The sequence below is a fragment of the Crocodylus porosus genome, unplaced genomic scaffold (assembly GCF_001723895.1).
Source record: "Crocodylus porosus isolate Cpor-Errol unplaced genomic scaffold, CroPor_comp1, whole genome shotgun sequence".
NCBI classification, from domain to species: Eukaryota; Metazoa; Chordata; order Crocodylia; family Crocodylidae; genus Crocodylus; species Crocodylus porosus.
Genome location: NW_017728935.1, coordinates 1,931,043 through 1,956,836, shown reverse-complemented (window position 1 = coordinate 1,956,836; position 25,794 = coordinate 1,931,043). Strand labels below are relative to the sequence as shown.

Sequence of the window (25,794 nt, the reverse complement as noted above, 5' to 3'; positions counted from 1 at the left end):
GCTAGCATGGGTCTGGGACCAAGTCCAGGAAACAAGCAGCAAGGGCCCAGCGCAGCGCAGCCCCTCCAGGGACAAACATAAGTATGCTCCACTGAGGAAAGCGTACCCCATGCCCTTCCTACCGTTCACAGATGGTTGGGGCCACTACAGGGGGAAAAAAATCAGTGGAGAGGTGGTGGCACCAATGGGTTAGGTGGGTGTAATTACTGAATTTCACCCTCTGGAGTCAGGGAGCTTGCAACCTCTCTGATCCTCACGCCAACACCGTGATGCCAGACCCCATGAAGGGACCGCGATGCGCTGTCAATGCATTTTGAGGGTGGGGAGTGGATGTCCAGCAAGTAAAATGGGCCAACAGGAAAACCGGAGGCCAAGGGCTTGCTCCCTGGCTGATCCCTGGCACAGCACTACACGGGTTACGTGCTCCATCCACACGAGATATGCCTTGGCTGGTCCCAGGTCCCTGTGGCCTGGAGGGAGATTCTCCTCATTTTCTTTCTTTTTTAATGGAAGAAAATGGAGTGGGGAAATGCAACAAGAAAAAGAGAAGGAAGGGCAGATTTATCCCCACCCACCTGAGCTGGCCAGGGCATTTCAGCCCCCTGGTGCCAGGTTTCTGGGCACCCATGGCCCCAGCCTGGCAGACAGTAGTAGAGACCGGCTCTTTCCACTGCTAAGGGATCCAACCCTGCTGTTGAGCAAGACCTACGCTTGGGACCCTGATGGCACAGAGCTCAGGACTCACACTGGGGTGTTGCTGCTCCACTGAGGAGCCATGCACGGGGCAGAAGGGGACCCCTAAAAGCACGTGCCAGCTTCCCCCTGCTCCATCCTTCCTGCAGTGCAGAGGAGCCCGGCCCAGCTCAAGGTCCCCACAGGCGGCCGCCCCAGCATCTCTGTTACCGTGCTGGCCTGGGACAGCTCCACCCGGATGTTGATGAGCTGGTTCTGGAGGGATTCCTTCTTGTGCAGCAGCTTCTCTGGGTAGGCGGGCTGGCTCCCAAACATCTCCAGCTCCTGGTGAGTCCCCATCAGGGCGCTCTCAAGGCTCTCCTAATGGCAAGATGACAATGAAGCCTTCAAAGCCCTCCTGCTCACCGAGCCATCTGACCTGGGGAGTGGAGACATGGGCACCTAAAAGGGGCCTCCTCCCTGCTGAATGGGTGGGGGGCAGCCAGGCCCACTGGAGCCAGGTCCACTGGTGAGAGGTCCTGCAGGAATGGCTGCAAGGGACACTCCACCAGAGACCTACGAGGATGGCGCTTGGTCACCATTGCATTAAGGCAGCCGATGACTTGGAAAATCTGGTTTCAATTCCCAGCTCTGCTCCAGGTGCCCTTTGTGATCTGGGGCAAGTCACTTTGCCTCTCCAGGCTAGTGACCCACCTGCCCCAGGGGGTCACCCCTGCCCTCCTCAGAGGCAGCACTGCAGGCATGCAAGGCACTTGGCCATGACAGCACTGGGGCTTCAGAAGAACCTGATGCTCTTCCCATGTTGCAGCTATCCTGCCACAAATATCCCAGCCCACCAGGCTGTTTCCAAGCAGGCAGACAGTTTTCACCACCCGGTGTCACGGTGGCTTAAGGAGAAATAGAAATAGCTACATCATCACTGCTGCTTCTGGGCCATTTCCACCCAACGGTGACAAGCCCAGCCTCAACCACCAGGTCTGCCCAGGGTGACAGAGACTATCATGCTGGGTTCCCCTCCCTGCTCACCTTCTCTGCCCGGAGCTGCTGCACCAGCCTTTCCTGCTCCCTCACCACCTTGTTCTGCTCACACAGTTTCCCCAAGAGTTTCTGTCCCCAGGAAAGGAAAAGAAGAAGAAAAAAAATCAGAGCATGAAGAGCTGTCACAGGGCCCATTTGCCATGCTGCCACAGTGCACCAGGATCATGTAGACAAGGATGGAGCAGGCTTTTTGTGGTAGATCAGCAAGTCCATCTCCATCTGAGGACAAGACATTGGACCAGATCCTGACCCCAGTGATGCTAATGCCAGAACAACCAGTGAATTTACTGGGGAGGGGATATGGCCCCTGGCCTGTCTCCCAGCGGATCAGCACTCAGTGCACCATCTGTGATATTAGACCCTAGCCCAGAGGCACCAAGGGACCTCTCACTGCTATTTCTCTTTCAGGACCTTCTCCCTAGCCCAGTGGATGGTGAGGCGGGAATACCTGACAGCATCAAATGGAAAATAAAAAATCATCAGGATTCAGTTTCTTAGGGTGAAGAATCTACAGTCAAGGGTTTCATTTCTAGGACTGGCAAGGTAAAACAGCATCACTTATAAACCCCAGGCGAGTCCTTTTGGAAGACAGGAGAATCATTTTCCATTACTGAGTCACTGCTTCACATGTAGGCACCTCTGGAAATATCTAAAATATTCCTTTAGGATCCATGAAGAAAAACGTTCAGCAACCTACAATCTTCCAGGGCACTTTGGGGCATATTTACTAGGCTGATCCCAAGTGGTTGCTGTATTACGCGAGTAGCAAGAGTGATCTTCAGCCACTTCTACCCTCGGTCTTACTATCAGTGGACAAGTAATGAATTATCTGAGTGGGCTGAAAACACACAAGAATGTAAGAGTGTGTAGAGTAGGAGGGAGAGATGCAGTGGAAAAGAGAGCTAAGAACTGAAGCAAACTAGCAAATGACACTGGTGAACAGCAGTGAACGGGTGAGCAGTAATGCCCGTTATCCCTGAAGCTCTGCCATGAGAAAGGGTGCCCATCCAACGACACACAGCACAGGCGGGAGGTGGGAGAAAGCATGACCACCCAGGGGTGGAGGACGGGTGGCTGACAGCATGACGGCAGGGAAGAGGAGGTGGACAGGCAAGGCAGAGAGAGTTGATCTTACATCCGTGTCTTGCTCGCTTATCTTGTAGGCGTGCAGAGTCTCTCTGTAAGCATCCGGAAAGGGAGATACCTGCAATAACAGGAACCAGTCACTACTGCTCCCTCATGTGGAGAGCTGAGCCTCTGGGGAGACCCGAGGTCGTGTCTGGAGTCCTTGGAGAGAATGGCTTCCTGGCTGCCGGAGCCCTAGTCCCCACCACAGCCCTACCAGTTGAACCCCTTTGCCCGTAACATTTAGCAGGGGGCCAGGAAATGAAGTCCGAGTGCTCAGCCACCGCATCAGCCATCAGAAAGAGTCCAGACTCTTCAGGGTCTGCCCAACCCAGTCAACTCCTGCTGGCTGCTCAGATCTGCCTCCTCCCTTGGAAGCACAAGGACCTGCTTCCAAGGCAGGGAGCTCCTCCATGCACAAGATAATGCCCCTCTCCTGTGCATGCGGGAGGGTGCACAACATCCCTTCTGCAAAGGATCTGAGCTATCGAGCCGCACGTCAAGCCTGGGTCAGTAACTGGGCAATCACGCGGGCAAGCAATGGTAACTGGCCACCCGTGCGGGCAACTGTGGGGTCAGTCAGGAGTGGAGTGTGCAGTCCGGCATTCCCTTTGCAGGTGCACTGGGCCCTGAACCGGGGTCAGGATATCCCCCGTTTCTAGGGTTCAGCTCCTCAAGGCGAGGAGTAATGTATCGCAATGTGAGATCTCTAAAGAAAGGCTGGGTCTTGGCTGCCCTTATAACGCCAGGGAGGTTTCTTGGTGTGCATAACAGCTCAGCACCCGGCGAACACAACGGGCAGGGATGAGAAGAACCTGCTGAAGGAAGTCTCAGGGGTCCCCTCACTGGGAAGCTGAGGCTAGACAGTCTTCGCTAGAGCTAAAGGCCAATGGGAAGCGGCCAGCGGCAGACCAGATGCCACACTCACCACAGTCACTTTGGGGCACTGACACTCGCTGCTTAAGGCCTCCAGTGCCAAGCTCAGCAGGATGCAGGACTTGGCCCCTGGGTACCTCGCGGCATCAAAGCAGGACGGCAGAGCCAATGGGAAAGCAGCTCACAACGTAGCGCATCCCCATCTTGCATCTGGTTACCTGACTGCCCCAGGTGGCCTGTTCCATTTATGGAGTGGATGCGAAGACCTTTCTCCTCACATCCAACACTATCCCTTTCTCAGAGCAACACGGCACAGCACAATGCACAGCCACCCCCAGAGGAAGGCAACCAAGGGATGCAGCAGAGGCGTTACATGGACTAGAACAGCACAGTGCCCAATGCAAGAAGGCAGAGCTAGCACTACACTGACCATGACCTTGGCAAGGGTCCTGCCTGAGCAGTGGTGACCTCTTATATCCACCAAGAACCCCCTGCGTTCAGAGCAGGCATGGGACATCTAGAAAATACACGTAGTAAACATTCAGCAACACTGAGTTTGCTTAACAAAAGTGGCACAGCTATGAATGGAGCTCTGAAAGCATGAATGTGTGGCAGCTGACTCTCCAGCATGGTGCAATGAGATGTTGCTTTTATGACTGGACCAGCCAGCGGGGTGTTTGGAGTCTGGAGTTACATAAGAAAAGAGCCTAGTACTTGGTACTTGTACAGCACTTTCTATATTCAGAGAATTGCGTAGGTTCAATGCAAAGCTAATTTCTAGCAGCTTGACTGCAAAAAGGATAAAAGCCTACTTCTGCTGCCAGATGATGGGAGCACTCCTATAACATAAAGAGCAGAGCTGGGGCTTTGGAAATGATGACCCCAAGTGTTAAATCTACTGAAATACAAAGGTGGTAGGGTCTTATCCTCAGCTCACCCTCACAAGCCTAGAAAGCACTACCCTCTTCACAAACCTCAAGGCAGCTCAGTGAATTGACCGAGGCTGCTCTAGAAGTAGGTGGCAGCGCTGAGATTTGAACTCAGGACTCCCTCCATGCCAGTCCTGTACTCCATCCCCCACACAGCGCTGCCTTTGAGGACAATAAGCTACTGGGGTTTTGAATGGCTTATGGATGTGTTAGTGAAGCCAGTGATGGCGCCAGCAGGTTCCCCCGTGGGTGACGTGTCAGGCCCCACAGATGCAGGGTGTGGTGTTTCAATGAGCGGAGATGTCGGGTGGCAAGATCGCAAATGAATCGTGTCGTGCGAGAGGGAGCTGCACGATGGTTCTGCCATGCAAAGGCGGCAGGAATGGCATTGCCGGGGGTGGAGTGGCCGCGGTTCCTTACTTGCATGTAGAGCTGGGCCCTAGGGGAGGAGTTCTCCACCATTCTGTTCACCATACTGATCAGAGTCTCGCTCTCACTCATCTACAGCAGACAAGGAAGGAAATTTCAGACATCAGCAGAGACGTTGCTTCTCTCTTGGGTCAAGCTCCAACGTTCAGAGCACAGTGTGGGACGGCTGCGGGCCTGGGTCAGGAAGTGTTTGAAGCCCGAGTGCCTTGCCCAAGTGCTGTGCTGCCAGCTGCGCCAGCAGGTGATGGGTTCCAGGGGCACGCAGGATCTTGGGGGACCCTGTCCCTGTTTTGACACAGCTCTGAAAATGCACACAAAACCCCCCTTCCTGGGCCGAGACTGAGTGCACAATGGACAAGTCTCCCAGAACCACTAACATTTCCCTGCCTCCACAAAATATTGAGGGCACCCCCTTGGCTGCATGGAGCTTCCTCGGCCTCGGCTCCTCCTCACACTGCCTTAGCACGCGCGTTACAAGGGCCTCAAAAGAAGCCCAAGAGCTTCAAAGTGAGAAAAGACCTTGAGTTCTGCCTCTGCTAATGAGCAGACAGCAGCTCAGAGCAATCACAGAACAGGCGCACCAGCAAAATCGCAGCACCGTGACCTTACCTCAGCCTCGGGCTCCAGTTTCTCTAGGTTTAAACATAAGAATCAGTCTGTTGGGGCTTGTCCATGCAGGAAGTTGTGGAAGAGCTGATTAACTCCCATTCCTGATTAACTCCCTATGTGGACCTTCTTCTTCTGGAATAAGAGCACCTGACAGCCAAATTGGCTTAATCCACATAGGAAGCGAATGAAACCAATTCAGAATAAGGCAGTCTTATTCCACATCAAGAGCTCCCTCGGTCAAAGGGAATGATTCAGGAATAGCTATTGTACTTTAAATTCACACCCAACTTAATCTGAATGAGCTTTCCTGTGTAGACAACTCCTTTGTTTCCACTGCATGTGATACTGCTATTGTTGGACTGGAGAAGCCTCCAAATGAGAATAAATCTTTGAGGGGGGTCAGAGAGACCTGTGTATCACACCAGATGTGTGTCACAAACTTCCCGTTACTCACGGGAAGTTCTGCATCCCAAATGAAGATCATCTGTTGGCAGGAGAGCGCAGCCACGGGTACGATGGGGTGGCACTGCTGAAGGAAGTACTATGTCTCTGGAGCTGTGTTTCCTACATATTGGAACATGCCCTCTCTGCCTTGAATGTGCTTGTCCCAGAGATGTGCAGGGTACAAATAAAGCTGTCCAGCCTATTCCACGGAAATCAACCCAATGACTGATGTGGCATGACTGCATCAAAGGGAGTGGGTACCAAAGGCTGAAAACAGAAGTCATTGCAGAGCACTGTAGGACCTTATTTTGGCACGTGGCTCTTTTAAGATCCTTGTTTGGGGAACAGCACCCGCCAGATGCTACACATGTCTTTAGGAAAAAGAAAATCCTTAATGGGGAAATAAAACCTAAAGACCCAAATAGGCTCTAGCACACTCCCTGGTTGGCTCTGTCGTGCTCAGAACTAGAAAAAAACCCCAAAACTGTGGTGCCTTTAAATGGAATAAAACAGGGGGGAAAGTAGGCACTCCACATACTGCAACAACCCACCCTTACTGTTGTTCACAGGAACCCCCCAGGACTTTATATCAATTTCCTGGTTACCCCGAGCACACTGTGCTTTGTGATCGTAAGGCTGCTTGTGCCAGCCTGTTACCATGAAGGGGCCAAAAGCTTGGTGGGCTCCTGTAGTGTTGGGCTGCAAATCATCCATGGCCGTAAGGTGACTACTGTGTCACTGTCTGCTTTGGCAAGATTGCCCCGGCTGGCTGATGACAACGGGGTGGCTCCTTAGTGCTCCACCCCTGGCACCGATCTTCTTTTTAACATTAGATGTAGCTCTGTCCCCTGAGATCCAAAGGTCAAGAGCCTCAAACAGGAAGAACACCAGCACGAGGATGGCAACTAGCTCCTCCTCGCTGAAGGGGTCAGGGTGAGGTTTTGTCTCAAGCTTTCTCCAATGTTTAAACAGAGAAACACGTCAGTCAGCAGGGCCAGATCTTCTGCTGCCATGAATCACCATCGCTCTACTACCATCACGGGAGCTGTCCCAGTCCTCCACCCACCCACCATGCTCTGTTCCAGCTCTCCAGACAAGCAGGGAATGAGAAATAAAGGAGAGAACTGGCCTTAAAGACATGCTTGAAAGCATGACTTAAACGAGTCTCTCCAGAAGGCAGTAGGAAAGGAGGAGGGCATGGCAAGCCTTTTAGGAAGCATTTTAGAAAGGACTCGGTGAAATGCTGCTGCCAGGGGCTGCGAAACAACCCAGAGAGCTCTGCTTGCCTGCGGTCTCCTTGCTCGTCTTTGGCTCTGCTCCAAGCGAGGCAGATGCATCTCAGTGATTACTCTACTGATGGGGATTTACAGACTCTGGGAGCCTAATGAGATAGTATTTCAACAAGGAAGCCGTTCCACAGACAGAGAGGCAGGCCAGCGGCAGGCTGCAGCACCGGCCCAGGGATCTGTAAGGGTTTTCTTCCCATCCACGTTCTAATCTGAAGCCACACCTGCAATTTTCATCTCTACGCTGCCACAGATGTCTCCTCCCAGGCTTTCCTTCTCCCACTCCCAGGACAGTGTTCATTACATCCAGCCTCAGATGCATGCTGGTGCTCAGAGACCCGGGACCTGGGCTTACAGCACCAAACCCATACAACGCAGCACCAAACCCTCTACTGAACCTTAGCCGGGTTTAGGTCACTGGCTTCCAGTTATCTCCGATTCCTGCCTCTCCCCCACAGCACACAAGCTCATGCATGCAGGGAGCTCATGCAATGCTCACAGCTGCTCCCTGCCACATGCAGCAACTCCACACAGATTCCTTAAACTGTCCAGCCTGGCCCAAGCCGTCCTGTCCATCCCTCTGGCTCCAGCTGCTTGGGTAAAGACCCCGACTAAGTCAAGCGTCACCTCATGGAGCGACTCACCCCGTGGTAAGGAAGGTACTTGTAACAGCAGGAAGGACTGGGCTCTGGGCCCAAGTTAGCAATGCTGCCAGATTTTGGTCACATGTGTAAATCAGGCGCCAACACACTGGTGTAAATCAGGCACAGTCCCATTGGAATCAATGCGTTTACAAGGCTGGGCGAGGAGACTCGGGTGCTGAGATGAAAGCTCAGCCTCCCCCATCCCTTCATGAAAGCTGTAAGCACTTGCACTCCCATTCACTCACAGCTGCTTGGGCCTCAATCTTCTCCTGTTCACACCAGCAAACCTCTGCTGCCCTGACTGGAGCGACTCCTTATTCACACCTCGGCCAAGTGCCAACTCCACGTGCACCTGTCACCGCACCACTAACCTCACAGGTTCAGGACACAGAGGAAGCATTTTTGTCTCTCTCCAGTAACCAGGGACCCTGCCGACGGGTAGAATGGGGAAAAATACCAAAGACAACTCGTGCGGCCATCATGCCAGGAGAGGTTGTGGGATAGATGTCACGGGGCGGGATGCAACCACACTGCACTGGGAGGCGGGGAGGGGAGATGGTGCAGGACAGGCAGGAGGGGACATGAGGAGCATGGAGGTTCACAGCCAGCTCTGCCTACCTGCTGGTCCAAATAGTCTAGGTTTCTTTGCAACTGAAGGTCTAACAGTTCATCCTACCAGGAGCCAAACAGACATGCGGCAAAAAATGAACACACGGACAAACACAGAGAAGAAGCAAAGCGTTAGGCGGAGGCCGGAGAAAGGCAAAGAGCTCTGTCTAGCAGATGGAGCAGGAGCTGCCTCTGTCTGGTTTGTAGGTCCCGGGATGTTGGCCAAGGGAGGACCTGGTGCCCTGGGCTTAGCAGGACAGAAAATACCTTCCGCACTCCCCACAGGAACTACCCCATGGACTGCGTTCCTGCCCTCGGTCACCTAGCACTTTCTGCTGGATGGGTCTGGGACGGCAGTGAATGAGAGCCTCCCCGCTCCACTGTCCGCTCCCAACAGTGCTAGGAAGGATGGGTGATGGCATAGCTTGGTGTCTTCGTAACGCCTTGCTGAATGGTCAGCTCCTGCCAGGAGAGGCTGGGACTGCAGCAGCAGCTGACAGTAGCTCCTCCATTCTGGCCTACAGCGGCTGCTGCTGGGCACGGCAAAGCTGGCGGCTCCTCCTGTGCGCTCCCTGCCCCTCTCTTCCTCCCACCCCGCTGCTTCCCCTGCCCCTCTTCCCAGGGCCTAGAAAGCTGGGGAGGGAGCCCCCACATCCCGGGCACCAGGACTCCATCCTCACATTTCCACATGCATCACCCCTGCGTGCACAGCCAGGCAGTGAAACAGCGATGGGAGGAAAACAGGTGTGGCAGGGGCACAGCTTAGAGTCCGCCCAACAGGGCACTGATATCCAGGCTGGGTTTTACTGGCAGGTGAAGGATCAGGGCCCCTGTACAAAGCCACTGAAGCTGTCAGGCAGCAGACTGGAGACCCGTGGCCTCACCCCATGGACTCTGGCTGTCCCCCACCACCCAACCCCTGAGGCACCCGAATGAAAAGAAAATGTTCAGGGCAGTTTGGAAAAGAAACAAAGCAATTGCAGCCAGAACCAGAGATGGGACAGAAGGGGGGAAGGGAGGGCTGTGTCCACCCACAGTGTCCACCTGGCCCCTTGTCCTGGAGGCTCATCCCTTGAGTTGGAAACAGCACAGCAACCTGAGAGCGTGCACCAGAGCTGTGTTTTCCAAGCATCTCTGTCTGCTCTCGGTGGAGCGATGACCCCAGAATCAGGGCTGCACAGGCATGCAAGGGAAGCACATGCCTTCCAATGTGTCCCCTTCCAGGGGCAAAGCCAGCTGGCTTCAGGAAGGGCAGTGTACTAGGAGCAAACCGTCCCATTTGGGGCCCACCACAGCCAGCCCCAAATGGCACCAAGGACACTAGAGAAGGGACCCTGAGACCTGTCTCCTACATGTGCCAGCTCAGGCCAGCCTGACAGAGGGTGCTCAGAGCAGACTTGTTTCCTCTCCAGGCTTCCTGAGCGGGCACAAGCCACCCTCCCATCCCCGTGGGTCAGTAAGCCATGTTGTGCATGCCCCATTTGTGCCCAGGCACCCCGAGGCAGCAGGACCTCCAACCAGTCTGAATGCAGGAGCTGGGAGCTGCACCCCAGATGCCACGTGTGCCTCTTGGCTGGGCACACACTAGAGCTCTGAGACAACCCTCAGTTACTGGTGCCATGCCCGTACCAGCCTCTTTTCCTTTGCCCCACATTGCTAACATGCCCCGTTCACTTCAAAACTTGAGAGAGAAGCAAGGCCAACAATGAAGCGACAAGTCGTTGAGGACACATACCATTTTATCGTGGACGGTAGGAGAACCCGGGTAGTTGTAGGGATACATTCCTGCAGGGACAGGCCTCCTGTCACCCAGATAATCGTACTGAGAAGAGAAAAGAGGCCCCAGACACATGTGAGATCTTCACACCGCTCCCCAACTGCCACCCCGGTGTGCAGCACTCAGTCCCAAAGCCCTCTACAGGGGTCTTGGCATCCGGTAGCTCTTCTCAGAGATGGGGGAACTGCAGAGCCAGAGTCCCACACTCGAGATTCCTCTTGTGGGAGAGAAGTCAGGGCTAGGATGGATCTGAGCCACAAAGCTCCAATCCACATCCAGCCTTTTCTAGCATTCAGGGGGTTTGCACGCAGCTGCACAGTGCTGGCTATGCAGGGGTCCTCTGCATTGCCCCAGCCTGGACAGCCCTGTGCTCACTGCCCTGGAAAACCCAGAGAAGGCTCCTTAGTTCTTCTTAAAGGGCTGAGAAATCAGAATTATCCTGCCACCCTGCAACTGTGATGTCCCTTCTCCCCTGGTATCTGTTGCCCTGGCGTTATGACCCATGCCAGACCTAGCTGCTCACCAGATTAGGAGCTGCAGGCAGGAAACAACCCTCTGAGCTGAGTCATCAGCGCAAGAACACCAGGGCGGTGCCGGAGACGGGGCAGGGGACAACTGCAAGAGCTCATACCCTGCAACCAGGCCCTTCGCTGCACACACAGCACTCGCAGAGAGGGGGGACTGACACCCCTGCTTCAGCCACGCACGGGGCAGGTTTAGCCCCTACTAGTCTCCCCACAGCTTGTTGCCCGCCTCCAGACCTGCTCATGCCCCTCAACCATGCCCTGCAGCCCTCTTCTCCCTCCAGCCCCAGCTCTGCTGATGTGCCCTGCCCCCACCTGGCTGCTCCCCCAGCTGCTTGTGAACAGCCCATGAGAGCGACAGGGTGTGGGGGGAGTTTACCTTGGGGGAACTGACTGATCGCCTCATCATGTAGGCTGCGGGGTCAGCATAGATCTCCTCGCTCCTTGACGGCATCCTCTCAAAGCGGGCGCTTGGTGACCTGACTGGAGAGTACATCCTAGGCCGGTTGTAGGAGCCCTGGCTGGGCGAACGGGGCACGGACCTGGAGCGGGGCTGCAGGGACATCCTTCGCAGGGAGCCCGAGGCTGCATCCACCTCGTCGTAGTACACAGGCTGCCGCACTGGGCCAGGGAGCCAGACGGGGACGTCCTGCCGGCCGCAGCCTGGGCGGTCCTTCCACTCCCGCAGCTGGTAGGTGCCCCCGTTGCGGAAGGAGTGGCGCTTGTCCTCCAGTGCCCACTGTGGGTTCACCCGCTCGTACGCCGGCATGGAGCAGATGCTATCGGGGCGCACACCCGGCGGGTAGTACTGGTAATCGTCAGGGTACTGAGGCGAGTAAGGGGTGTAGTAGTCGGGCACCCTCCGAGACACCGGGTAGAACCTGGTGGGGCTGCACCCCCAAAGGAAAGAGCAGAGAGGGGTAGGGCCCTGTACAAGGGGTCTCAGCCCTGCCGAGCTCTGCGGCTCCTGCCCAGCGCCCGTGCTGCTCGCCTGGGAGGGCAGAACCCATGTGGGGGTCCCTCGGGTGTCAGAAGTGCAGCACAGGTCCTCAGAGAGGGGCCTGCCAGAGCCCTGCTTCTCCACAGGAGACCCCCAGAGCTCTTTCCGACCCTGATGCAGGGCATTTTCCTTACGGTTAGAGTCCTCCCCTGAAACGGTGACCGGTGCAGTCACCGTAGGGAGTCCGCTGGAGGCCTGAAGTGATGGTTCCCCTCTGCCCCCGCTTCGACCCCATCTGCCCCTCTCAGTCAGTTGGCCCCTAGGAGCAGTCCCCAAGGCCTCCTGAGCTCTTCCCTGTCCAGCTAACCTTGCTTGGGTGCGACTCCTCTCTCCCTGCCTCTCCATCTATCACCGTACCCTCCTCTTGGTCCCGGGAGTAAGCCACCTGGGGTGTGTCCACACAGCACATGGTTTGGCCCCAGTGCCAGGCACAGTCTGGGATGGAGGTTTCATCACCTCCCCAGACGCCAGGATGGAGACCAAGACAGGGAACTTTTCCTGCCCTGGATGAAGAGCAGAGCAGTAAGACCCCCCTCGTCATGCCATGACTGCCCACAGCCCTCTTACCTCCTCAGCTCTTCTGGTGGGACTGTCCCCCTGCGCAGGTTCACCCACTGCTGCAGCTGTGTCATGGAGCTCTTCCTTTGGGCGATCTTCTCGGGGTTGGTGCGTGGCACGAAGCCCCGTCGGTGCACCGCGCTCTCCCCATCCTGCTGTGGGTAGGCAGTGCTGCCGGGGCGGCTGGGGGATGAGTACTGCCAGCCATTGGGCTGGGATGGCCTCTCCACCCCTGCGGATGCCCGGGGACCCTCAGGGTACGGGCTGCCGGGCTCGGAAGGCATCTCCTGCCCAGCAACGCCGTTGGTTTTGGCCAATGGCTCCTTCTTGCTCTCCACTTTTTCTGGCTTCCTCTCAACCTTCTCCGAGCCACGCCCATCCCCCTCCCCTCGGGTCTTGACCTCCGGGTCCACTTTGGGGTGCTCCCTGTGGGCAGCTGGCCGGTGGTGGTGGTGGTGTTTGGCCGGGGGGATGTTCTCAGAGTCCGTCTTCTCATGCCTGCCAGGGGTGAAAACACACAGAGCCTCATTCCCTGCCACACAACCCAGGATGTTAAGGGCAGTCCTGTCCCTTCCTCCCAGGGGTGGGGGCAGTGGAGTCCACTGGAAGCTGGTTACTGACCCCCTTGTCTCTGAAACAATCCCCAAAATTGCTGCCTTCTTACCTCTGACAATGGATCTCAGTTTCCCACCCCTCCGTGCTGCAAAGGACCCACCCTTCAGCTTACTGCCAAAGGCACCGGTGGCTAATGGCACTGACACACCACCCCAAAGACACCCCAGGTTTCTGGCTGTTGGCCCCACCATGCTCCCAATGATCTAGGATCTGATCCCTCAGGACTGATGCTCCCCGTGCTCCTAACACACCACCAAGTCTGGCCCTGATCTCTCCTCTTCCCCCACTTCTCCACAGAGGCTCTCCAGCCTCCACTAAGAGGTGCCTGCAGTGCTGACCTCTGGGCGGGTGGGATCTGCACGCGGGCAGCTTCGCCCATGGCTTGGATCCAGGCCTCCTGCTCCTCGGTGTTCTCAGCACTGAAGAAGTAGGTCCGGATGCCTGCGTGCTCAGCCTGGGAAGAGAGGCACTGCTGGTTACCCCCTGGCACTTCCTCTACCCAGCACACGGTCACCTGCAGTGAGGGAAGAGTGAACACAGAGACAAGCAAGAGGTCAGTCATCCAGCCACAGCCCAGGCTTGCTAGCTGAGACGGCTTGGAGCTGTAGGCAAAGCCACAGCTGGCAAAGCCCAGAGCCTGCTCCAGCACAAAAACCCCACAGGGCCAAGAAAATGGGGCAACCAGGCCAACTGATGACCACTGCTAGAGGTTTACTGTGACCCACCCCTGAGAGCATCTGGAGAAGCTGGATCTGGGTTACCTGCTATGCCCAGAGTCCATCCAAGCTATGTGTTGAAAGTCAGTGCAAGGCTCTGAGCGCACCTCATCTAGCAGCAGAGGAGAGCTGGATAGGTCCAGCTGGCCTGGAGGTTGACCTGAAGCTCTCCTGATACCCCGCAGCCTGGGAAGTGGCTGGGGACTCCTGGCACATAACCCTTATCTAAAGAAAAGCTACAGGCCCTTGCAGTCCTCCTGACTACAACAGCTTCCACCCATAGTGCTGCAGCTCAAGCAGTCACATCAGCACCCTCGCTGCCTGGTCCACTCCCACGAAGATGACCCAAAGCCCAGACCGAAATACAGCCGACCATCTGGGTGGTCAAAATCTACGTGTGGGTTGTTCCATCTCTGGCTTCAGGTGCAAGGAAGACAAATATCATCTTGAGAGGCCCCCGGGGTCTTAACATGAGAACTGAGCTGGTCAGAAATCCTCACAGATGCACCCCCAGTTAAAACCAGCTTTTTGACCAAAAGGATATTTGCGTGGGAAATGTTCCTTTTTTGATGAAACAAGATGGAAACCAAGACTTTTTCCATCTTTTCAGTTCCCCCTTTCTCCCTCTTCATTGCCCTCCCTTTTCCTGTGGGGAGAGGAAAAGTAGGGAAAGGAGAGAGGGGGAGAAGGAAAAAAAAAAAACCCTGAAAGAGTGAAAAGAAAAATAATGTTTTTATGCAAAAATGTTGTTTGGCCAAAAAATGAATTCCAAACAAACCCCGCATTCTCTGTTTTTGTTGGAATTTCTTCTCCTGTTTGGACTTGCTCTCATGAATTAGCTACCAGCCTTCGAATACTAGCTCCAGAAGACTCTTTGCTGCCAAACTCATACAAACCTCCGTCTTTCCACCAGTCTCCATGCATTGGGTATTTGTAAGCATTTGATTGCAGGCTGACCCCTTGTGATCTGACCCCCTTGGTTGGGGGAGGATGGGGTTGAATGAGGCATGCTGGGACCGGCCGAATCCCTTGGCTTTCTGGCATGCATTCGGAAATGGAAGGAATATACTACCTATTTGGTGGCTGTGTGCTGGAATTGCAGACGGGCCCGTGGAAGAGACCTCCTGTCCAGAGGGGATCCTCACGCAGAGAAAAGGAGGAAAGACAGACAACAGGTCAAACCACCCGAAAGGCAATTCAACTGGGAGATGCGTAGGCAGGTGAGGCAGGGCAGGAGCACCCAAGACGGGCAGAGGAAGTGTAGCAGAGGTTGTGCTCTGTGCTGCATTAACCTAGAGCCCAGGGGCACTATCCTGCCCCTGTAATGTCTGGCCAGGTCCTGACCTCAGAGATCTAAGCATGTGAGGATTGCAGTTTTAAGACTCATCGGGAGCACAGCTAGAACACCAGCCACTGACCCTGTGCACATCAAGGACTTTGCATGCTGCATACAGTACCAAAATAAACCTCACAACACCATTGACTTAAATCACATGGTTTCTATGCTCCAGAAAATGGGGCTTGATCCCCACCCTGCCCAGCCCTTGGGTCTCTGTCCAGAGCAGCTTGAAAAAAAGTCAATTCTTTTCCCAATGGAAATTTGGAAACATTTTCACTTTTGTATCAAGGCCCCAACACATCTGGCTTTTCAACAGAAGCTTTTGAAAAACAATGTTTATAATGCACAGTCTCTGTTTCCACACATTTTGCAGGCCCGGCCCCCAAATCTAACCCCCCCAGCAAAACCCCAGACAGATTCATTTGCAAGAAATGCTACCATTTTCCATCCCTCTGGTTTCTTGATGGAAACATTTTTCGACAGAAACATCTTTCTTTGGCGTCTTGCAAATGAAGCACTGACTACAAGTGTGTGCAAGGCCTATGACCCAGCCAAGTGCCATGGAAGAACCACAGTGTTGCCCCAGGATAAATTTTATCCTGAGTGTTGTTTTCTCCCAGGCCAAATTCTATCGCCTCTCAGAGGCTTTGCTGAATTGAGGCCTAAGCACACGGTTCTGTCCTACTAAAGTCTGTGAGAACCAGTGCTTAAGTCTGGTACTTTCCAGTGCATGCAGAACTGTACAGAAGCCAGTGGAGCTGGACAGAGCAGAAACTAAGGCAGAAACCAGGTGCTAAGCTTGTGCCAGAGAAGTGAAGTGCGACCTTGCCCAAGCCCTGGAGCAGGTCAGAGGCCAAGGGGATGATAAAAGAGGAGAAAGCCTCCAATGTCTCAAACTCTCTGTGGCTGGAAATGGACCTTGGCATCATTCCCATGAAGCCGCACCCCCTGTCCTCCCCTGAGCTGAAGGGGTTAATCTGACTGGCAACAAGTCCAGGAGGCTGGATCCAGTCCTTCTTAATGGCCTGGCAGTCTTTTGCCAATTCTCAAACATGTGCACTCTCTCTCTCTCATTTTATTGCAGGAAATAGGACAGAGATACAGCAGTTCAGCCTGGGAATGGCTGAGCTGAGCATAAGGCCTCTGTTTGGAGCTGCCCTGTGTGATTTGGGGGCGGGTTGGGTGGGAAATGTGTGCATTTCATTGCGTTAATCCGACATGAGCTCCAAAGATGCCTATAAATAAACCACAACCAAATGAAAGTTGCCCTCTGAGCACGTGTGGGGGTGGGGGTGTGTGTGTGTGTGTGTACAGCACTCCCTCCTGCCGAGTTATAATCTCAGCACTGGCTGTGTGTAAGCACATGTGTAGGATTGCATCCGTGTGTATTTTTGATTGTGGCACATGTGTAGCTGTGGGTGTGCTGGGCTTTGTTTGAGCAAGGGCTGGGTGTGAATGTTTGTGAGGGTGAATCGATGCGTGTGTGCGGCTGTTAGTGTGAGTCCAAGTATGACTGTCCTTGAGGTGTGCATTAGGTGGGTGGATACAAGCATGAATGAGAAGGGGAAGTGTGTGTGTGTGTGTGGTTATTTCCAGCATTCAGCGAGGTATTATTGTGCATACCTTGTGCACAAGTGTGGCACTATGCATATATGCATGACTTTGTACATGTGCCTTTGAATATGTGCATGGGGGCTACATGTGTGTGTGCACACGTGCATGCATATGTGTGTGCACACACACAGGACCATGCCTGGGCAAGTTGTGAACAGGTGCACAACAGAGGGGTGTGTGTGTGTGTGTGGGTGTGGGTGTGTGTGTGTGGGTGTGTGTGTGTGTGTGTGTGTGTGTGGGTGTGTGTGTCCAACAGCATGCTTACAAGGAAACATGGCCTCCAGCCCCGCTCCAGTGTTTCGCAGCTCCCTGGCAGATATGCCTGCCCACCCAGAAGCTTGACAACTAGAAACTAATTATGTGCTAAACAATTATGAAGCGCTTCCTTTCTTTACGCTCTAATCAAAATTAGTTAGACAGGGGGCAGAGGACCTCCCCGCCCTGCGCATCCGGGCTCGGAGGCCAGCTAAGGAGACACTTGGCAGGAGTACCAAGTAACGTGGAAGAGCAAGGCTGGCTGTGCTGCTTAATACAGGGGGGTCATTTAAAACAGGGAGCAAGGCTTGCAGCCCTGCAGGGAAGTACACACCCTGCTTGGCACTGGGTTGCCGGTGCACTTCGATCACCCTCCGCACCAGAGATATCTCCCCTTGTATAGAGGGCTGAATCAGGCCCCATTTAAACCCCACAGGCAGGGAGGCCTAATAGGGACAGTGATGTCAGGGGACTTGTGGGGAGTGTGCCTGCCTCAGCCTGCTGGGTCACCCTTAGCAAACTCAGTGCCTCAGCTTCCCCCCTCCCTCTCAGGGATGAACACTGCAAGCATCATTGACATCATCACCGTGCTGCCTTTTGCACATGGTCATGTCCACTCTCCATTAGCAGTGGACTCGCATCTGCTCAGCACCCCTGACTGGCTAAAGCCACTGAGAGCTCAGCCTCCTCCAGAACGAGACCCGAGCATGCTCCCTCCCCACCAGCGTGATGCGGGAGTCCTTTCAGCCAGTCTGGCGGGTGGCGACCAAGCGCCCAGAAATAATGCACTTTAGCAAGTGCTCTCCGCCCCAGGGCATTCCTTCCACTTGGCTCACAGAGCCGCGCAGCAGGGAGCCTCCGCACAGACGGGACCCGCCTGTCAGTGGGAGGGGGTTATGAAGCATGAGTACAGCTGCGCAGGAAATGCATGGAGGGCAGGCAGGTAGGGCACATTTCCTGAGGGGGGACACTAGAGATGTCAGACTGGACTCCATGCACGCTCTCTGCAATTTTGCCCGTGGCTAGGATGGATAGCAGGGCTCTTCCTTGGACTTGAGCCCCTCCCTAAGGGACTGGGAAGCTTTGCAAACCATGTCTGGGTATTGCAGACTGGGTGAATCTTTACTTTCAGGCATTACTGGGTAAGAAACCTAGAGACCCAGTCTCCTTGGCTTTGCCCACGTGGCCTCTTGCAGCTTGGCAAAGAATCGCTTATGGCAGGGGGAATATTTGGTGCAGGCATCAGTGACAAAGGAAGGGGCAGGGGACATGGCAGTTGAATGCAAGGGGCCTGGAAATCTCCAACCTGTTCAGAGCAGGCTTAGACATCTTTAAGGCAGAGCTTCCACCCCACGGTGAATCACACCTGCAAGCTGGCCCCACGTCTCCCTCCCTTCAGCTTGCTGCCTGCCTTTGAGGACTTTCCAGATCCCATCCCTACCTCCCCCCGTGCACCAATTGCCGCTGGCAGCTAAAAGCTGAAGCAGGGGGCTGTGTTGAACACTGCCACTCCCCAGAAGCTATTCTCTGCGTGGAAGAGGCCGCGGTACAAGCCCTGGCCCTGTCACGGCCTCTAGGAACCCAGCCAACAACCGAGAGTGCCCAGCAGCCCCAGGGGGCTGCACACTGACCTTAAAGGTGTGCTTCCGGCTGATGTTGTCTGACGGCTGGACGGCCGCCACCCGGAAGCTGAGGAGTGGGATGCTGCCGAGGATGTTCTCCTCCTTCTCGTCTGTGTGAAGAGGACAGGGCATTAGACGCAGAGCCAGTGGGGAGCAGGGCCTCCTAGGCTAGGCTAGAGACCTGCCTGCCCCTCCAAGCAGGTGAGGGAACGTCTGAGAAGGCTCCAAAACTGGGAGCGACTCCCTGTGTCCCACTGCTGAAAGGGGAGCAGGGCTCCCGGGCCAGGCAAGGGCCCTGGTGGAGCCGGGAAGGCAGAGTCTGGCAGGGCAGGCTGCCAACCCACCTGTCAAGCACGGCTCCTGCCCCTGTTGCATCCGCCTGGCTCTTCCCCCTGCCTCCACCCTCCGCTCCCGGCGGCACACGCAGGCCCGTATCAGTCACCACTCATGGCGCAGGCTGGTTAATTATTCATGCCCACCCTCCCAGCGCGGTGCCGGGGATGAGGCTGAGCGAGCTGCCTGCCAGAAGCCAGAGGCTGCACAAGGTGCAGGTGGGGTGAGGGGCTGCCCCCAGAGCCCAGGGGCAGAGAGGAGGATGGGGCTGGGAGCTGGGGTCAGAGTCCAGGGCTTGCTTCTTTAGCTTCTTTGAAGGAAGAGGCTGCTATATCCCATGCCACCCACCGACCAGGAGCTGGCGTGTGGCCACGGAGCCCCTTGCATGCTCTTCAAGTCCTGTGACACCGCTGACAACAGCTCTGTACTGCCGGCCAGGAGGCCTGGCTTGCTCTGGGACACACAGGCCTGTGGCGAAGGGTTCATTTCCTGGCATTAATCATTTGCTGGAGTGGGAGAGGCAGGTGGGGAGGTCCTCAGCCAGCAGCTCTCGCACCAGCTCCCAGCTCCTCCAAGGATGTCAGCTAGGTGAGGAAGGGAACGGCTCTGTACTGCGATGCAGCTGCCATCCTGCAAGGCTCTGACCTCTCACGACTTCCTTACGTGTACTCAGCACCCTGCTGGAGCCTCCCAGCACCACACACAATTACAGCTGTATCCTTGTCGTACGGCTGGCTCGACCTCTCCCACCTCGCACCCCACCAAGCTGCCTTCCCGGCAAATGTCACTCTTTGAGGAACGCCGCCCAGGCCGTCCCCAGTCTCAGGACTCTGCCCTCACTGCCGTGCCAGGATCCACATGACATGGTCTTGCCTCATGTCAAGAGAGTAAGAAACTGGCTGACAGAGAGCAGAGAGATGCCGGAGAGCCGCAGAGGCCCGGAGAGTAGAGACCAAACAGAGATGGAGATGGTGTCTAGCTGTGCCTGACTGGAGCAACAGCCTCGGCTGCCAGAAAGTCTCAGGACCATGCACTGGGATTGACTCGATTTGTCCTGTACTCTGCCACGCACCTTTGTAGTAGAAAAGGCAGCGATCCACCAGCACAAACCAGCGCTTGTTCCACTGCTTGACCCCAGAGCTGGCCTGCAAGAGAGGCAGGAATGAGACCAGTCCCCCACCCTGTTGCTGCGTGTGGGGCAGAGAAAGGGAAGCAGAGAGCAGGAAGCCGGTGCATCACCCACAGAGAAGGCAAGTCTGGCATCACGCACCAGCTGGCCCTGGGGGCTTCTGGGGGAGGACGGGCCGTCAGGCTGGGTGGGAACCCAGCACCAGTGCGCCGTGTGGACCAGGAGTGTGGGGACATGGAAGATACCTTGGCAGGAGGCTGGACAAATGGAGTCCCAGGGGTCAGGGGAATCCATCAGGGAGGATCATTAGCTAGGGTGGGCACGACAGAGACACGGGGCTCCTTGAAGGCAGCACGGGAGGGCCGGTACCTGCTTGTAGAGCCAGCCGCTCCTGGTCACCGCGGCGTTGGGATTTCTCTTCATGGAGTTGGAGCGTTTCCCAAAGGCAATCCCCTTCCTGGAGGGGCGCGAGGCCTGGAGGGGAGGGAAGAGAAGGGCTCAGAGTGCCTTACATCAACACAACAAACCCAGGAGGGGCTGCCAAGGCCGAGGGGTATTCCTGCAGCTAGAGGAGCAGGGGGACGGCATGCCCGGCTGCTGTCTGGTACCAAGGAAGGCTGCATCTCACAACAAGGCGCTGCAGCTGGATGCCCACCAGGGAATCTCATCCCTTTACGTATCATTCCCAGGCTGACTCTTGCTCTCAGCTCTATCCCATCTTTTCCCTACAGGGAGATCGAGCTGCATCAAAATAGCTGCAACAGCTTTGCTGAGGCCTCAGACCCAGTCAGTGACTTTCCTCAGCGTGCAAGGAGCACTGCAATGATAATTCACCCCACTGCCTCGCTGATACGCAGCACATCTCAACCACAGATCTCAGAGTGCTGCACAAAGAGGGGGTGCAGTGTCACTGTTCCCATGTTGCAAATGGAGAAACTGAGGTACAGAGAAGGGACAGGACCTGCTTACGGTCACGGAGTCTGCAGCAGAGCTGGGAACAGAGCCCAAATCTCCGAAAGCCCCAGGCAGCACCTTCATCACAAGGCCTGTGTCCCCCCTGGATGGCCCCGCATGAAGGCTGGGTGTTCCCATTGCAGACTCTCCACCACTGGCAGTTTGCAAGTGCAGGTTAGATGCACATGCAACTGGGATGGGATGGAGAGGGATGTCCCTGCCCTGAGCAGAGGGATAAGCTAGCTGGCTCCCTGAGGTCTCATCCAGTCTAATTTCTATAGGGTACTCGGCTCCCCAAAGCAAATCCCTCAGCCTAGCTATAGCTATGTACCAGCTGGCATTTACCGGGGGTAGTACAGTTGCTTGCCACAGACCAGATGCCCACGGGAAAAGAGCTACATGCAGAGAAGGAGGAAGTGAGGGTTTCATCCAGTAGGTCAGGGCTGAGCAAGGGGCAGATGCCAGGAACCCTGGGCCTCCCTGCCAGACCTGCCCGGATCTCTACCACCCCTGTGGGACCTACCCTTCCATTTGGCCGTTCCTGAGGCACCTCGGACACCATGGCGTGGTTGGATGTTTCGCTGTTAATGGCCGCCGGTCGCTTCCCGCCTGCTTTGCTTGACATGTCCAAGTTTGATCTGCAACAGAGAGCGATAAGGAACACTCTGGGGATACCTGTAAGATGGCTGAGGAGTAACAGTCTGCCCCACAGGTCCACTAAGCCAGCGAACTCACAACACCCTCCCAGACAACTCCCACTGAAGCCAAGCACACTGAGGTGAAGGAGTCAGCCCTTCCTCTGCCATCCATGGGTCGGAGCCAGAGTAAGTCAGAGCCTCCTCCGTTTGCTCAAACATGCATTGCGAAGCCAGGGGCTCTACTGTCTCACTGCAAACCTTTGACTTTCTCCACCATTTCTGGCCTGGGGATCTCCAGAAGCATTCCATTTCCTTCAAGCTATTTGCACTTTCACACTCTGGTTTCTTCATTTAAATCCACACACACATGTGCATACACACACACAGTGCCAGGAACAGCAGGGCTCGGGAGACAACCTACTTTTGCAAGTCAAATCGTATGTTTTCTTCTGGAATCTGTGCAGTCACTGGATGCAGAAACGTGGTCCGTCTTTCATTATGGCTGCAAAACACACACGAAAGCCAGGTGAGGTTAGCGGCGTTGGACTGCGCTGAGTGACAGGCTGGTAGAGGGACCAGGAAGCACCACTGCCCTTATTAGACCCAATGTACCCGTTCAGAGCTGCGGATGCAGCTGCTGCAAGATATTCCTCAGACAAAATTAGCCCAAGGTGAGGTGGTTACCTCAACCCAGGCACATTTTCACACTGCTCCAATGAAGGACAAAATGCTGCTTACAGTGACCTTATCTCAGCTAAAGACAGGGTAGGGATAGCAATGCTTCAGGTCATTAGCTTGTCATTGGGGAGCGGTGGGGGAAGGAGTCAGGACAGAATCGCCTCTGCTACTATCCTACCCAGCTTAACACTGCACCGGGAGGGTTCACCTTATAAACACAACCCTGAAACATCCTTCACTGGCTGCTGCTGGTGGAGAGATACTGGACCAGATGGACAAGCAGTCTCCTCTAGGCCAGCATCTCCTAAGACAAAAGCAGAGTGAGCTTGAGCAAAGTGGTGACGAGCTCAGTATGTTCTGAGCATTTCTAAAACTCACTCAGGTCTCGGAGGCACATGAGCTTGACTTCTTGATGAGCTGAGATGCGGGGTGTTAGTGATCTGGGAAAGCAGGCTCTGGGCCAGGAACAGACGAGATCTGTACCCGCCACTGGGCAGAGCCTGAGCCCAGGGAAGTTCTGCTCACACTTGCCCATTCCACCTGCCAACTCTGGGGGTCACTGCTGTGATTTCAAGCCAGCCCCCAGCGTACACCAGGCAGTGACTATGCCTTTGAGGGACCAAAGGAGTGCACGCAGGAGCCTGGCAAACTAGCAGGGTCATCTCTGGGCTGAAGGGAGAACAGAGCACAGAGAGAAACCTGTGGTCCAGGCCTGGCTGCAGGGAGAGGGAGCTCAATCACAGCATAATGCCGGCACTCTCTTCCCGCTGAACACAGATGCCACAGACGTGGACCCTCCCTCCACTGGCCCTTCCCAACCATGCACCCACTTCCCCATGCCCACGCCCGGTCTTGATGGAGACAAATCATTTATACCGCATTTCTATTTGCTCTGGCCTAGCCGTAGCATGCACAGATAAGCATTAACCCCTCAAGTGGCCAGGCCATTTCCCCCACCGAGTTCACTTGGAGAAGCACAGTGCATCAGACACGCAGCTTCCACACACACCAAATGTCAGGATAGCCCTCTTACAGCATTCGTGTAACATCCCACCACACCTCAGTCCCTGGGAGGTTCCTCTATGCTAATCTTGCAGTGCTACACAGCCGCTTGGCATGACAGCCACAGAAATGGCAAGTCCACTGGTGGCCATTATAACATATCACCAGTGGACTCCAGCTAGCAAGGAAGGGGTTAGACAGGCACTAGAAGTGAAGGGTAAGCAGCATACCTTGTATCCAGCTGGCATGGACTTCATTTTGACCGTCAGACAAAAAGACCCTTTCAAGGCCTGGCTTTCTCTTAGTCCATTCTGCGCAGTAGTCAAGTCAGTCCTTTCAGTTGCTACCACGCGCCATTATTACACAGCCCCCAGATTTCAAAGCACCTTATAGAGGTGCGGCGGTATTAGTCAGTACGTTTTACAGATGAGGAAACTGAGGCACAAGGCATCAAGGGTCTGAGCTCCCAGAGGTGTTGACCTCCCAGCGACCGCATGCGGTTGTAGGTACTTAGGACTTCTGAACAGCAGGCCCCAAGGGCCAGGTTCAGGGACCCTCGCACAGGATGGTACTTTACTCTTTGGCCAGCTCTGCTGAGATTCACAGCACGGCTCATGCCACAGGGTGTTACTGGACGGAAGGGAAAGTATCAGCATCTAGACTTCAGTGATTCAGCCTCTCATCTGGTCTGTGGCAGTGCAGAACAGATGTCAGAAGACCTTGCCCCCATCCTCAGCTCCAAACACCAGCCTGCAATGCCTCCCAGTGAATTCTTGTCCAACACAGCCTGGGACAACCCTGGATGTTGGATACCTCAGTCCACAGCCTGCTCCAAAAACCACCGATTCGCATGGGTGCAGCAGACCAGAACTGAGCCCCTTGCCTCTAGTGCGAGCCCTGACTGCGCAGCTGCATTGCGGAGATAAGGCTATCAGTGACGGACCAGGAGATAACATTTTCCCTCAGCGCCCAGACGCCGGGGACTAAATCACAGGTGCCTATCTCAGACAGCGGCCGCATGCTGCCCTGGCACATGCCACTAAGCCGGCATTATGCATGGCCCATGGGGCCTCTGTAGGCTGGGTATGAAGGACTACAGCATTAAAGCAACACCTGTACTGACCTTCATCCTGCTGCCACCTCCACTCCTGGATGCAGGCAGTGGAACTGCTCTTGCCTGAAGGATTCCAGGGGAGGGGGCCAAGCCAGGCCATCAGCCCGGGTCCCTGGCCCACTAGAAACCTCTCCAGAAGCAAAAGCCACAAGTCCTCACTCTCCCCAGGAGACCGTGAAAAGGCCCACTCCAAAGTGCCCCTGACACGGTGGATGGATTGGCAACAACGGATTACAAATGGCAGCAGGACCTCCCTTCTCTTCCCCTTCGCTAATCCACACGCTGCATAATCTGCGCAGCAAATTTCACCCGCATTTCCCAGCAGAGCTCGCAGAGCAGCAAGCGGAAGGAGGCCTCTGATCGCCGAGACCCCGTTATTTCTACGGGACACATCACAGAACACTGACTGCAACATGATGAGATATTAACATAAAGCTAAACTACAGCTGTCAGAATAAATTAGCCCCATGACATTCGGTGAGCCATAATCCCTGCTTGGTTATTTTGAGATGGGAAAGCCTTGCTCCACAACAAAATAGTCCCCAGGGCCCAATCCAAACCCCAGGAGAGTCAATGAGAGTCTTTCCATGGACTCCCCTTAACACTGGACGGAGCCCCAAGGTTCATCCACAAATCCTGGAGCACATTAACCACTGCCTGTTGGTGTCATGCGCGTGGACACAGTGATGGTAGTATGAAAGTTTATTGCCATGTGGGAAGGGGAATAAACAATTTCATTATAGTGATAGAGAGGTGCCTTACACTAAGGGCTGTGCTGGCATAGTAATTTTCATTAAAAGTAAAGCAATACCCTCAGGAGCACCGTTCAAGCACAAGAAGCCAATGCATGGAGTTGGTCCAGGCACGGGCACAGTTCTGGACCAGACTGGAATCATCTGAGTCTGAGCTTGCCCAGAAGAGCCGCTGTGTTCCTGGTAGGCCAACACCTCCATGGGCAATGTGTCACTCTTGGCTTCCTGCAAACCGACTGAGTGACTGATCAGAAACACACTGGGGACATGCTGAAGGGGTAAGACAAGGCCTTTACAGTAATGGCTTGCAAAGAGAGAAGGATGAAACATTGCCCCCACAACACCACCACTCCTGCAGCCAAGCGTGGTTACATGCACAAAACCCAAACTCAACAAATCCAGGAGCATGAAGCCCTTGGCACTGCCAAAAATGCATTATACTGGCTACACATCGCAGTGCCATGGCACTGGGTACACCATGAATATGAGGAA

General features: G+C 55.0%; 1 protein-coding gene across 4 annotated transcripts in view; it reads right to left on the bottom strand.

The window, feature by feature from the left end:
- Window positions 1-25,794, bottom strand: part of PLEKHA6 (pleckstrin homology domain containing A6) — a 112,970-nt gene that overhangs the window by 17,287 nt on the left and 69,889 nt on the right. Inside the window, exons 4-17 of one of the 4 annotated variants that reach the window (XM_019546596.1) lie at window positions 22,178-22,258; window positions 21,642-21,756; window positions 20,534-20,638; window positions 20,108-20,180; window positions 18,712-18,812; window positions 13,495-13,670; window positions 12,551-13,039; window positions 11,363-11,873; window positions 10,418-10,504; window positions 8,692-8,745; window positions 5,082-5,162; window positions 2,867-2,935; window positions 1,720-1,800; window positions 904-1,053 (exon numbers count right to left, since the gene is read on the bottom strand). In XM_019546596.1, the coding sequence (XP_019402141.1) occupies window positions 904-1,053; window positions 1,720-1,800; window positions 2,867-2,935; window positions 5,082-5,162; window positions 8,692-8,745; window positions 10,418-10,504; window positions 11,363-11,873; window positions 12,551-13,039; window positions 13,495-13,670; window positions 18,712-18,812; window positions 20,108-20,180; window positions 20,534-20,638; window positions 21,642-21,756; window positions 22,178-22,258 (2,173 nt within the window). The remainder of the gene's footprint in view (window positions 1-903; window positions 1,054-1,719; window positions 1,801-2,866; window positions 2,936-5,081; window positions 5,163-8,691; window positions 8,746-10,417; window positions 10,505-11,362; window positions 11,874-12,550; window positions 13,040-13,494; window positions 13,671-18,711; window positions 18,813-20,107; window positions 20,181-20,533; window positions 20,639-21,641; window positions 21,757-22,177; window positions 22,259-25,794) is intronic. The other 3 variants (XM_019546597.1, XM_019546598.1, XM_019546599.1) reach the window with 3 other exon arrangements.